Genomic DNA, 12,150 nt, shown 5'->3' with positions numbered 1-12,150 from the left:
AGTCATAAGACACAGAAATACTTAGCCGTAAAGTATTTCCCATCTCCCGAAGAAAAAAATGATCGTTGTCCTTGATTTATATCTTAGCAGAAACAGTATTATTTACATCCATATCATTAGTTCTTATTATTAGATGACATGATCAGAGATACTCATGCAACATTTCTTTGTGTCTTACTGCTGTGAAATTCAGTAATTCAAGCCCCAGAAATAATTTATAATTCACGTCATTCTTTGTCAAAAGTCCAAGATTTTGCTCCCCAAAAGGCAAAGTCCATGTTACGCTCTAATAAATACATGGGGTGGTAGGGCCTGTCAAAACCACTGCTTATTTACCTGTCTTCCTTTGCAGCCTCACGCATGTATCCTAGGAACTGCACCTTGAACCCACTGCAGATGCTGCAGGAGAATTCACCGTCATGCCCTAACAGCTACGCCAACTGGCTCGTCATAGTGCTGCTGGTCATCTTCCTGCTGGTCACAAACGTCCTCCTCATGAACCTCCTGATCGCCATGTTCAGGCGAGTGCTGTTTCCCTGCGACTGCAGAGGCTGAGCTGAACGCACACATAAACTGCATAGCTCTTGGCTAGGCATTTTGGAATGCAGCAGTAATTTTGCTAAGGAATATTATTTGGGTGCTGATAGGTAGACTTTTATGATCTTAACAGCTCTTGAGTTTATCCTCAAAGAAGCATTTTCAATACTAAAAATCCAGTCAACCTTCATAGAAGGGTCTGAATCCCCAGCCATGTTGCAGCATAAGTCTGCAGGTGCAAAAGCAGCTGTAATCTTGGCAGCCTTAACAGTGATGATCATAGGAGAACAACTTGTTGTCAGCACACTTAATGATGATTTACTTGGCTGAAGAATAGACCTGGCACATTTGTCCATCTTGCCCGAGCAAAGTGAAATTACCCTTCTTTAAAAAACAGCAGATATATGTATACGTGCATATGTGCGTATATAACTATTTTTAAATCAATTGAAGCCTGCAACTGCAATTATTTGAATATGTGACAATTTGTATGCACACCTTTTTTTTTTCCTTCCTTTTTTTAAAACAAATTAAGGAACAGCAAGGTTCATCAGGTGGTATTAATTTAAAAGTAAACGTAGGTCTGTATTTTGCAATAATCACCTTCATTTTCTTGAGATAAAAACAATTCCAGAAAAGCTTTTTATTTTCCAACTACAGTTACACTTTCCAAGTTGTTCAGGGCAACGCAGACATCTTCTGGAAATTTCAGCGCTACAACCTGATTGTGGAGTATCACGGACGGCCCGCGCTGGCACCACCGTTCATCATCATTAGCCACCTCACTCTGGTTCTCAGGGGGATCTTCAAAAACACGGAGCACACAAGGGAACATCTGGGTGAGCTGCTAACAGAGACCAAGCCACCGGAGACCCCAGTACTCTCGTATTAGGCAACACAAAAGAGCAAACAGAATTTCAGTAAGACAACAGCCCTAGTTTGTTGTTTTTAACAAGGGGCGCTAGAAGGCTACACATGAAAAAATAAGGCTTACAACATAGCCTGTACTATATACAGAGTTTTCCACAATGCATTTCTTTATGCAGCAGAGTCATAAGGACAAAAGTGTTGATATCAAACTGGGTAAAATGGCTCTTTTTTTTGAAAATATGACAATGGATATGTTTAATGAATAACAAGCAATTGTTATTTCCATTTGTTCCTGAATTTTAGTAGTTATTTAAGCATGCAAAGCCTTAAAAGCATGAACCAACCCTAAAAATCTGCTAGAATCTGTGCAATATCCCATTACAGAGGAAGGGCCAAGGAACATTTACACTTACTCGTTTAAATCCATTCTAGCTATCAAGGCATACTGCTGAAGCGTCTGCAAAAACAAATGAACATAATAATTTTCTTTTTTCGATATTTTTTCAAGAAAACAAGAATGTGGCTGATCAGATTCAGTGGATTTGGGAATACTCAGCAAGCATGTCTTTGTACTGAGTTTTAGGGATGTTTAAAATATCTCTGAAACTGGGCTCTGTTGTTGGCCCAGCCACCTGTTTTTCTTCTAAGAAAAGACTTTAGGGGGAAGGGATTTATTCACAGTTTTAACTTCCTGTTTATAACTGATCTGATAAAGATACTTTGGTTCTACAATACATAAGAAATTCAGTAAGTTTCTAAAAAAGCTTAAACTGAATCTCTTAAATAGATCATAGCAATTCTTCAGAAAACTCAGGGCTTGCACGCAACTGCAAAAAGGTCTCTTGAATCCCATTTAGGAGAAATACAATGCAGAAAATACTTGTTTTACATTAAATTTTCATAACCTACCTCTCCTGCAATGCAAAGCAATACTGTTTGCTTTTTCTTTAGCATAGCAGCTACACAGTATTCAAACCAGCATAGGAGAAAAAGAATATATATATATATATATATACATATGAGTCTTATTTTCATTCTTTTCTTACAGAAAGAGATCTTCCAGATAGTCTAGATCAAAAAATTATAACATGGGAACTGGTGCAAAAGGAAAATTATCTTGTGAACATGGAACAAGAGAGGAAAGAAAGCAATGATGAAAGGCTGAAGGTCACATGTAATAAGTATGTCAACATTTCTCACTCACATTAAGTAAACCTTGCACAGGTTTGAATGACAAACATTCAGGTGCTTGCAAAGCTTATATGAAAAGTCTAAGTAGAATGCAGTTAGGAAGTGCACATTCCATTAAAAAAAAAAAAAAGTGAGAAGATAGCATCATGATCCCAAGTCACAGATGCAGAAGAGTCACTATCTATGCCTTAATGACAGCTTTTCTCAAGAAACTCCTAATGGTGGCTCTAAAATGGTGGTCTTGGCATAAAATGATTGAGTTTCTGCTTCATAGTGGAAAATTCTTAGTAATTTGCAGTTATTGGTTTTAACCTTAATCCCATAAGCAAGCTACCACAAACTTCAGTATCCAGTACCTCAGATATAACAGAACCAGCAAGGGACTAGAAAAGGGTCAGATAGATAAACAGCACTAAACCTGCGACTTTTTACCTTAGTGTGTGGATGGTGGCAAACCCACCTACATGCTTCCAATCTTAAATAAATAAAATAAAAGAGTGAGAGAAAGGGATTCTTTGAACACAGAATTAAAACCACCCTAAAAAAAGGAACTAGATACACTTAATAGCAACTTTTTTATGTAGGTCTGAAGAGACTATAGCCAATTAGAGAGAAATTTTAAACAGCCGTGGTGAGAACAAGGCAGTGAGGGATTTGAGGGCCCTACAGGGAATCAGGTGCTAGAGAAAAAAGGAGTTGGTGGAAGAAGAGATGAAGGATGCAGAGAGTGCTTGGATAGGGAAGGATACAGTGATTTGGAGGTGTCACAGGTAATGTTTCCATGATGCCTCAGCAGTGCCAAACTGCCAACTGTGAGTCACCATTCTAGTAAACTGAGCACTTTCCATGTTTTCTTTTCCATGGGTTTCTTTTAAAGGTTTTCCCTTTTGCTTACTGTGTCTGTTCTGTTTACACAGGGTGGACAATTTGTCTAAATACTTCAGTGGATTGAAAGAACAAGAAAAGCGATTTAAAATTATAGAATCCCAGGTAAGTAATAGTTTTATAAGCATTTATATCCTCTTTGAGCTTTTACCATGTTTCCTCCATTTACTCTACAGCCCAGACTGTTTAGTGATGAAGGTGTTTGAAGGTGCTTTGGCTGACAATGTTACATTCTTTAAGGATAAAGGGAAGGAAAAACAGATCCACACTATGCCTCTGGTTTCCTTATTGCTTTCTCTTGGTGATAATGATAAAAAAGAAACTTTCCTGATCTCCCATAAGAAAGAGGAAAGGGTAAGAGAGCATTTCTTGCTTCCTTTGCTGCTCTGCTTGAACAGTGTCTGTTTCTTTCAGCGTGGTTCTTTCTGGAGGTAAATACTTGTTCTTTCCTCTCCATTTTTTCCCTTCACCTAACCTTTCATTTCTTAAAAATTACAATTTCAAAAATACCCATAGTCTGTCCAATCTGACATGACCTAAACTTTCTTGAGTTTTCTAGTTTTCTTGGAAACCAAAATTCAGATTTTCTTGGATAACAGATATCAGGATTTCAGAGGGAAATGCCTACCATACAAATGCACAGCATAAATAATAGAAGGAAATCCTATCTTGAGCTTTTGATGACAAACCCATGAAATATAAACAACAATTTGTTAAACAGCAAGAAAACAGCCAGCCTTGCCATATGCTATGTACGACCGTTATTGTCTTTTTCGTATCTAAACCTCTGCAGTGTAATTCCGACCTTGCTGGAAATGGCTTATCTTAATGCTCCCATTGCAGCTTCCCCTTCCCTTCTTAATGCATTTTATGGCTTCCTGAAAAAAAGCCAAGCTATTCAATGAACGGTATTGACACCAAATACAAGTTTAACAGGAACACAAGTTTTAAGCTTTAAGTTTGTGCCCGTTAGAGATAATGTAGTATACTCCCAAAAAAAACGAAAGATATTTAATAGAGATTGTTCCAACTATTTCTTAAAAGTGCCATAGATGTTAATTCTGATGCTCTTTCATGCTATTGCCTAGATTACTTTCTTGCAAGCTTAAGAATGGATAATTTAAAATACTATAAAAATGAACTGATGTAGAGACAACTACTTATTTTGTAGATTCGCTACTGTACAACTGTTATCTCCTCAATGGCAGATGTTTTAACCCAAAATAACCTCTTATGCAACCAACCAGCTCCAAGTGATATATGTAAGTATTGAAAATCATCACTGAAAAGATAAATAAAGTAAATGATATAGTTAAAGAAAAAAAACAGGGGGCCCACAAAAAAAAAAAAGATTGAAAATGAACCATGTAAGGGGGTAACCATGAAAACGAACTATGTAAGGAACAGTATTCATAATTCAGAGCTGGAAAAATAAAAGACTTTTGGAAAATATATTAGAGAAGAACTTTGTGGAAAGGGCTGTTATTGTGGGTTAGAATGATCTCACATAACTTTCAAGCATATAAGCAAGAATCTACATATCATAGGCTTCCTTGAGGTTTCCTTGAGGAGTTCTTGAGTCAATAACCAACTACTATCAGAAGTTTTGAGTTTTGTTCAGTAAAAAATGAATAAGCCTCCTACTTTCACTTAATCAGCACAGCTTATAAACCTGTGAAGCTGTAATTATATACATGATTTCAAGATAAGAATCTTCTCCCAGGTCCCAAAACTCCATTAGTTGGGTTTTAAAAACTAGAGACAAAAAGACAACTACTCAATCACTGCACAGCATCTGACTCAATGTTGGGAATATATATATATTTAAGATCTCTTCCATTGTCTAATATCCATCACAAAGTCCTCCAAAATTGTAAACTGAACATATAGGTACTATATGATATAAACCCAGCTATTCTGATATTTTCCCAGACACATAAGAGGAATTACGAATATACTTAACTAGGCATAAAATTTTAACTGTAAACTTGAATCATAGCCAAGCCAAAAAGACAGTTTATTTCATCGTAACTCAGCATGCAGATTATTATATTCTGTAAATAACAAAAAGAAGTAGCAGTGTTTATAGGAAACAGTGAAGATGACTGATAAACACGATCAGGTAGTTGATCCTAATTGCATCTCTGTCCTACAACAGGATGTGCAGTATCTGAGAAGATGGCATTAACCTCAAATTTGACTCCCTTAATTATGTTCAAAGCTTAAGTAAATGCGCTTACCTACCTACGTAAATTGTTCTAACAATTACAGTAAGAAAAGCCCTCCTGCAGCATATGTTGTCCAGATATTCTAATACAGGAACTGCATGATAGTCAGAAACTTAAATTGTGACAAAATAAAGAAGAAACCTGTTGTATTGATTTCACTGAAAAAAAATGCAAAAGAGTACAGCTATCGATTTTTTTTGTTGTGGATTAATTTCACCCTTTAAAGCTTCCCAAGTAATTACTATTTTGTGTCCCTTGTCCTGGCACCTTTAACAAACACATGGCTTCTACAATCCCGTTAGGTTTGTTGAAAGCCAACGTTCAAGTGCCTCTGCCAGAAAGAGGTGAAAGGGAAGAGCGTGCACATCAGTCTGAGATGGACATCATGTACATTGATAATTAGACGTTCTCTGTCCTACTGAAATTCTGTCTTACTAAAATCCTAGTCTCATGAAAATCATAGACCCAACTTTCAAAATCCTTACTGGAGACTTGTCCTCACCTTAATGTCAAGAACTGTTAATGCATGACACTACTGAGGACTTCCCAGCACAACTACATCTCACTCATTCTTCTGACTTCATTCTGCCTTTCTCTTTCAAAGACTTAGCAAAATCACTTAAACGGCGATTTTTCAAACAAGAATATGTAGCAAAAGTTTTCCTAGAAACTGTGATTTTTGAGTTATCATTTGCTGTATTTCTGTAACCAGCATGTTCTTACTAGCATACAAAAGCTAGCTGGCTGTATTAAAATTTTGAGAAAATCCGTAAATAAAATGAACTCCTGTCCTTTATAGGGAAATTTCTTTGGACTAACATAAATAGTTCTGAAAGGAGGAAACACTGGATTATGGTCTTTCTTACCTTACCTTCAGTTGAACCGTTCTGCTTGTACATACTGTACCACTTACAGTGCTACACACAACTACACTAAAACTTGCTCTCTCCATTACCAGGTATCTCAGTGCAGAGATGGGGGGAAAAAACAGATATAGTCACACTGCCTTTCAAATATAAATCTCCCTTTAATAGAAATTACTGTTTTATGATGTCTTTATAAAAAAAAAAAGTATTTGTTTAGCTGTGCCACAGACTTCTGTGGTCCCATTAACAATGACGAAATTTTGGTATCAAGTTCTTCACCTTAAGAAGGAGAAGTTACAGAACCAGTAGATTTGTAGTCAGCTACATTTAGGACATAATATACATCTTGCAACCGGCAAACACACTTCACCACTGCTTCCCTTCCAAAACAGCTGCCCTTTTTTTTTTTTTTTTTTTTTTGGTCTGTGCTCAACACACTTATAACCCAGTGGAAATCAAAATGATCTATGTGGGATTTTTGCTGTGTCCCATGCACAGAAGCTGGTACAGCTGATGTATTTAGAAATGACCCATTAATTAGCATGGATGGAAACCTAGCCTCATGATCACATATAGTATTTTTATAATTAAAAAGTAAATTTCACAAGACAGAATGCTCCGTCTCGTTTTATATTCTTTTCTGCTGATAGATGATGCACCTGTTAAATAAAACTCCAGATGATAGTGGCCTGCAAGTCTGTTTCTGATCAGATGCTGACATCCCCACAGAGAAAATAACTTCCGCAAATATCCTCAGGAATTTGATCAGTGCAGCCTAGAAGAGAAATCAAATTCCAAAGCAGCAATCTCTCATTATGGAATTACAGGTATTAACACTGGGTCTGGTTTGTCAGTACCAACAGAATCCTGAATTAATGACGAGTTTCAAATACTGTAAGCTTTCAAATAATTTAACCTTGCAGCCTCATTTATAAAATGAAAAAAAAACAACATAACCATTTTATTATATTATAGCATTATATGGGAAAAGCTACTACATTTGATATTCATAATGCAGGTGATTCAGTGAAGCAGTTTGCTCTGTACTGTATAAAATCATGTCCATGTTAAAAATTTCAGTTTAAGAATCTCAAAAGAAGTTGAGGGAAGTTAACAGAGAACAAGCTAAGAATAACATTCTAAAGACTTGACAATTTTCAAATAAAGCTAACTATTCGTTAAAACTTTTTGAAGTTGCATGCGTGTCAATATGGTTTAAAGAGATGTAGAAATCAAGCTACAACTGAAAGTTTATTAATACCCAGAGAGAAAACATATCCAGTTCTTGTACAAGCCCTCATTCCATTCAACCCCTCCCAAGGAGTCAATGTGGAAGCAGTGGCACCTGGAACACATGTATAAAAACACAAGCCAAAAATCATCCCTCCACACCATGCCACTGAGAGGAAAAGTTGTTGTCTACCAAACCCAAAGTCGTTACAAATTCTGACCTACTCAATGTAGAGAAACTTGGCTGGAGCCGCTGTGAGTCTGTCTGCACCAGGATGTTTCCAAGGTTGTTCTTGTACTCAGGAGTTACTGCAGATTTTTTTATATATATATCTTTATCATATAACATTACTAAATAACCTAAATAGTAAGACCACCTTAAAAACTGCAGCTTGCTTGCCAGCTCCCACCTGTACCCTGGAAACTCATGACTGGGCAACACTGTGCTGTCACTCTCAATGGCACTGGAGGAAGAATGTATATAAAGAGGGTATTCCTTCCTGGGACAGGCCCAGGAGAAATGAGATCCTGGGGAAGACTAGAGGTGCTTTGTTTTTTTCTTCGTTCTTTAAAAGCATCTCATGTCATGAGCTCCTCACATTTGCTCCAGGAGTCTATGGGACTAAGGTGCAGCTCCCATTCGTGGCTGGGCAGGATGACTTTCGTTCGTTATCCTCACAGTCTTGAAGCGAACATTTTTTTCTTTGGTGCCCAGGGCTTCCATAGCTCAAGAGCTGTTCAAGTAAACAGAGCACATTACTTTCTCTCCTGCTAAGGTGCGGGTATCCTGTGCCCACAGTCAAGAACAAAAAGTCTGGAATGAGATTTGGGTAGCTTAATTTAACAGAATAAATGGAATTGGAGCTTACGATGCAAACTGTTAGATAAAAAAGTTATCACCTGGTTCACTGACAAAAAAAATGGGTTAACAAAAAGCAAATATATCCAAAGGGAATGTCCCCGAACAGTGCAAGTCTTTGCATGTCTCTAGTTTTGCTCCACCCTTAGGACTCTTCCTCTTCATGGTCTACTTTAGGTCGGAGGTTTTTCCTGTTCCTCTTCTTACTGCAGTGGAATCCAACCATTTCCACCAACGGCTCTTCACCTGCCTCACTAAACCTTGCACTAAGTTTCCCTTCTTGATTTAGGCCCCCCATCGTCAGGTACCCCTCCTCCTCTGCTGTCTTCCCACTTGCACCATCTAAATGCTCCAACTCCACCTTATCCTCCTCCCTCAAGTCATCAGTCTTCTTGGGAGATTTTCCTCTCAGATCTGTTTTTGTATGCTTCTTATCATCCTCTCCTGGCAATGTTTTCTTTTCCAGTCCATCAACCCCTCTTTTAGATGGTTTGGTGAAGACAATCCTTCCAGCGCCGCAGCTGGAGGGGTCCTGGTTGAAGTACGGGGTGTAGCTGTCGTGGGCAGCTGAGCTTTGCTCCCCTCCTCTTTTCTTCAAACCCTCTAGAAATTCCATGGCCACTGCCCTGTTAGTCTTGTCACTAGACTCTGACACGCCATCTAGGCTGTATTTGGTCCAGCGCTCCGGATGCGCCACATAGTCAGGGACAGCAGCAGAGATCTTGGGAGCCTGCACTGTTTTTTTTTGCTTTGCAGGGCTTTCTGGAAGCCTGTTACTTGAAACAGTAGTTGGAGGCAAAGGCCGTTTAAATCTGCCATCAACCACATTATCTTCAGGCATTGAGGGCACAGACAGCTTGACCGCCTCTTCCAGGCAATCAAAAATGCTCTGGCTACGGAGAGAGAAAGTAGAGCTCATGCCTCTCAAGTGGAATGGCTGGGCGGGAGATTTACGGCTGCTGCTTGAAGAATCAGAGGTCTCTCCCGACCGGCAGCCCCCATCATCTGCAGATGGCTCCTCGGGAGATATTGTATCAACCTCAGCTTCATCCGCCAGCCCAAGGTCATCAGAATCGGAATCGCTGAGTGACACCGTGTCCGAGGGCAGGACTCCTTCATAGTCACTAGCCACTATACCCAGAAAGGGTTCGCCTGCCTCTTGATCTCCCATCGTGAGGCTGTTACTCCACTGACGTCTTTGATGTAGGTCCAGGAGCAGCAGCAAATAGAGTTTTCCAAACACCCAGCGAGTTTAATGCCTAGAATGCAAAGGAGTTAAAAACAGCTGTGACACAAGTGTCATAAGTATGACTGTTACTCTATGCCACATAAATAATGGTTACAGCAGCACCAATTAAGTTACATGCATCAAGTTTTGGGGCAAATCCACACAATTGTCCTACACTTTTCTTCCAGTAATGACTTGCCCAACTACACACTATGTTTACCATGCTGTACTGATCAACAGAAATACACCTTAATGTCTTGCTTCCTTCGGCCACTATTTTCCTTTATAGCATTAGCACTATCTCTTGTGCCAGTAATCGGTGTATACAAAGCACCCTATAGGTCTGTGAGAAGCTTATTTAAAAAAAAAAAAAAAAAAAAAAAAAGGCTATAGGTTTTTTTTTCCTCTTTACTGTATTAAAGTACAGGCTTCATTCCTTCTCTGCTTGAAACTGTGTCACATCATTACTAGGTCTGTGTGATGAGCTCGCACAATGAACCAGTCTAGCTAGATTGGGAAAGCGAGTCACACACACACACCTTGCTCGTGTTAACACAGAGGAAGCAAGGGGAGCCGGCAACCAAGAGGCCCCTGGAGCCTGCGCTCCGGTGCAGGCCGCAACACCAGGGTCTCTGTCACCCACTGGAGGGGACATCTCCATAGCCGAAGGTGGCTGGTGTTCGGGCTACGGCTTGCTGGGCAGTAAGAAGGGGAGTTGGTGAACATGCACTGCAGTTCAGCTCACAAAAATGTGAAATAAAGAAACTGTTCTGGTATACTATTAGAATAGCCTCAACTACATATTTATAGGATCTTTTCAAACAATTCAGTAAACAGTCCTGGAAAGTCTATTACTCACTCACTTTTGCCTGAGACCGAATCACCTTCCCCTCCTGAGGGTCAGCTAAAGCCACCAAAGCTACAGACACTTCTACCCTAGAAAACAAACATTTCCATTACAGTATCGGAAGTGCAGTTTTAGAATGACATTAAAAATAGTGCCTTGTCTCTGAATCATCCAGAACGAATTCCTAAGCCTGCCACAAGTGCATGCTAGTGTAAAAGGCTGCAGATATTTCTGGATTTTTTGGGCAACAGGACAACACGCTCCCTAACGCGGCGCCACTACGTTTGTTCAGGCTCCCCAGCCACGTGCGCTATAGTATCAGGAAGGAAACTACCCTAAGCAGGGCCTTGAGAAACAGCAAACGAGCACTTATGCACTACAAGCGTTAATCTCACAGGAGATAAAAAAAAAAGAAGAAAACAGGGGAAAAAAAAAGGAGGCCAGGGCGGGCCCCGGGCCGCCTCGCGGACCGGCCCCCGCGGAGGCGCTCGGCGCTGCCCGCTCCGCGGCGCGGGCGCCCGGCGCGCAGCGCACTCACAGCTCGCTCGGCGCGGGAAGGGCCCGCTCGGGCTGCCCCGCCTGCCGCCGGCCCGCGTCCCCGCGGCGGGGCACAGGCGCCATCGCAGCGGCCTCTCCCAACGGCTCCTCACAGCAACGGCCGCCGCCGCCGTCCTCCCGCCGCCGGCCGCGCGGCGCACGCCGGGACGCGGGAGGCCCGGGGACTACAAGTCCCAGCAGGCCACGCGGGGCGGATAGGGCGGGGACGGGAGCGCGCCGCGCCCCTTTGCATCCTGGGAGTTGTAGTTCGCCAGCTCGTCCCCGCCCCCGGGGGCATTTTGAGAGACTACGGCTCCCGGCGTGCAGCGCGCGTGGCGGCGCGCTGCCCTCCGCCATTTTGTGGCGGGGGAGGCGGTGTGAGGGAGGCGGGCCCCGAGGCGGCCCCGCGGGGCCTCCCAAGCGGCGCCATCTGCCCCCGCGCTGCCCCGTCACTGCCTGGCACCAGCGCGTCCAGCAGGGCCCTTTTTCTCATCAGAATTGTGGGCTTTTGGCTGCAATGAAAATGTCAGAGGAAGTGCTTGCCATTAAAAAAAAAAAAAGCTTTTTTTTTTTTTTTTTTTTTTTTAACAGAAAACCACAAATCACTAGGGACATAAAAGCAGTCCAGAGAAAAAAAGCAACCCCGCCCCCCCCCCCCCCCCAAAAAAAAAAAAAGAAAAAGAAACACTTTCCATTTTCTGTCCCAGAAGAACATAACGTGTATGCATGGAAACACGGAATTCTTCCTGAAAGTGTTTTATTGGTTTTTGGCCAGAGATACTTCATTTCTGCCCCCCCCCGCCCAACTCTGTCCAGTGAAAAGCTTAAATTTTTCAGTGGAAATAAACTTCTCAAGTGGCTCATTTACAGTA

General features: G+C 41.1%; 2 protein-coding genes across 2 annotated transcripts in view; one reads left to right on the top strand and one right to left on the bottom strand.

Annotated features, from left to right (window-relative positions):
- Positions 1 to 4,809, top strand: part of TRPM5 (transient receptor potential cation channel subfamily M member 5) — a 28,809-nt gene extending 24,000 nt beyond the window's left edge. The window contains exons 19-23 of the mRNA XM_010224833.2: positions 353 to 521; positions 1,198 to 1,376; positions 2,456 to 2,588; positions 3,516 to 3,588; positions 4,655 to 4,809. Coding sequence (XP_010223135.2) covers positions 353 to 521; positions 1,198 to 1,376; positions 2,456 to 2,588; positions 3,516 to 3,588; positions 4,655 to 4,756 — 656 coding nt within the window. The 3' untranslated portion in view covers positions 4,757 to 4,809. The remainder of the gene's footprint in view (positions 1 to 352; positions 522 to 1,197; positions 1,377 to 2,455; positions 2,589 to 3,515; positions 3,589 to 4,654) is intronic.
- Positions 4,810 to 8,719: 3,910 nt separating this feature from the next.
- On the bottom strand, positions 8,720 to 11,353 carry TSSC4 (tumor suppressing subtransferable candidate 4). The gene is made up of 2 exons (XM_088525796.1): positions 11,280 to 11,353; positions 8,720 to 9,925 (listed from the first exon to the last, which is right to left on the bottom strand). Exon 2 carries the CDS (start codon positions 9,835 to 9,837, stop codon positions 8,812 to 8,814), a length of 1,026 nt encoding a protein of 341 aa, XP_088381922.1. The 5' UTR covers positions 9,838 to 9,925; positions 11,280 to 11,353; the 3' UTR covers positions 8,720 to 8,811.
- Positions 11,354 to 12,150: the final 797 nt, after the last annotated feature.

The sequence above is a fragment of the Tinamus guttatus genome, unplaced genomic scaffold, assembly GCF_059628265.1.
Source record: "Tinamus guttatus ecotype Peru unplaced genomic scaffold, ASM5962826v1 Tinamus_guttatus_pri_ptg000240l, whole genome shotgun sequence".
NCBI lineage: Eukaryota > Metazoa > Chordata > Aves > Tinamiformes > Tinamidae > Tinamus > Tinamus guttatus.
The sequence above is the reverse complement of the archived record's forward strand: the minus strand, read 5'-3'. Positions and strand labels throughout refer to the sequence as shown.

What these genes read in the sequence shown, in the direction of transcription:
- TSSC4 (XM_088525796.1), bottom strand. Translation starts at nt 9,837, where the DNA reads ATGGGAGATCAAGAGGCAGGCGAACCCTTTCTGGGTATAGTGGCTAGT.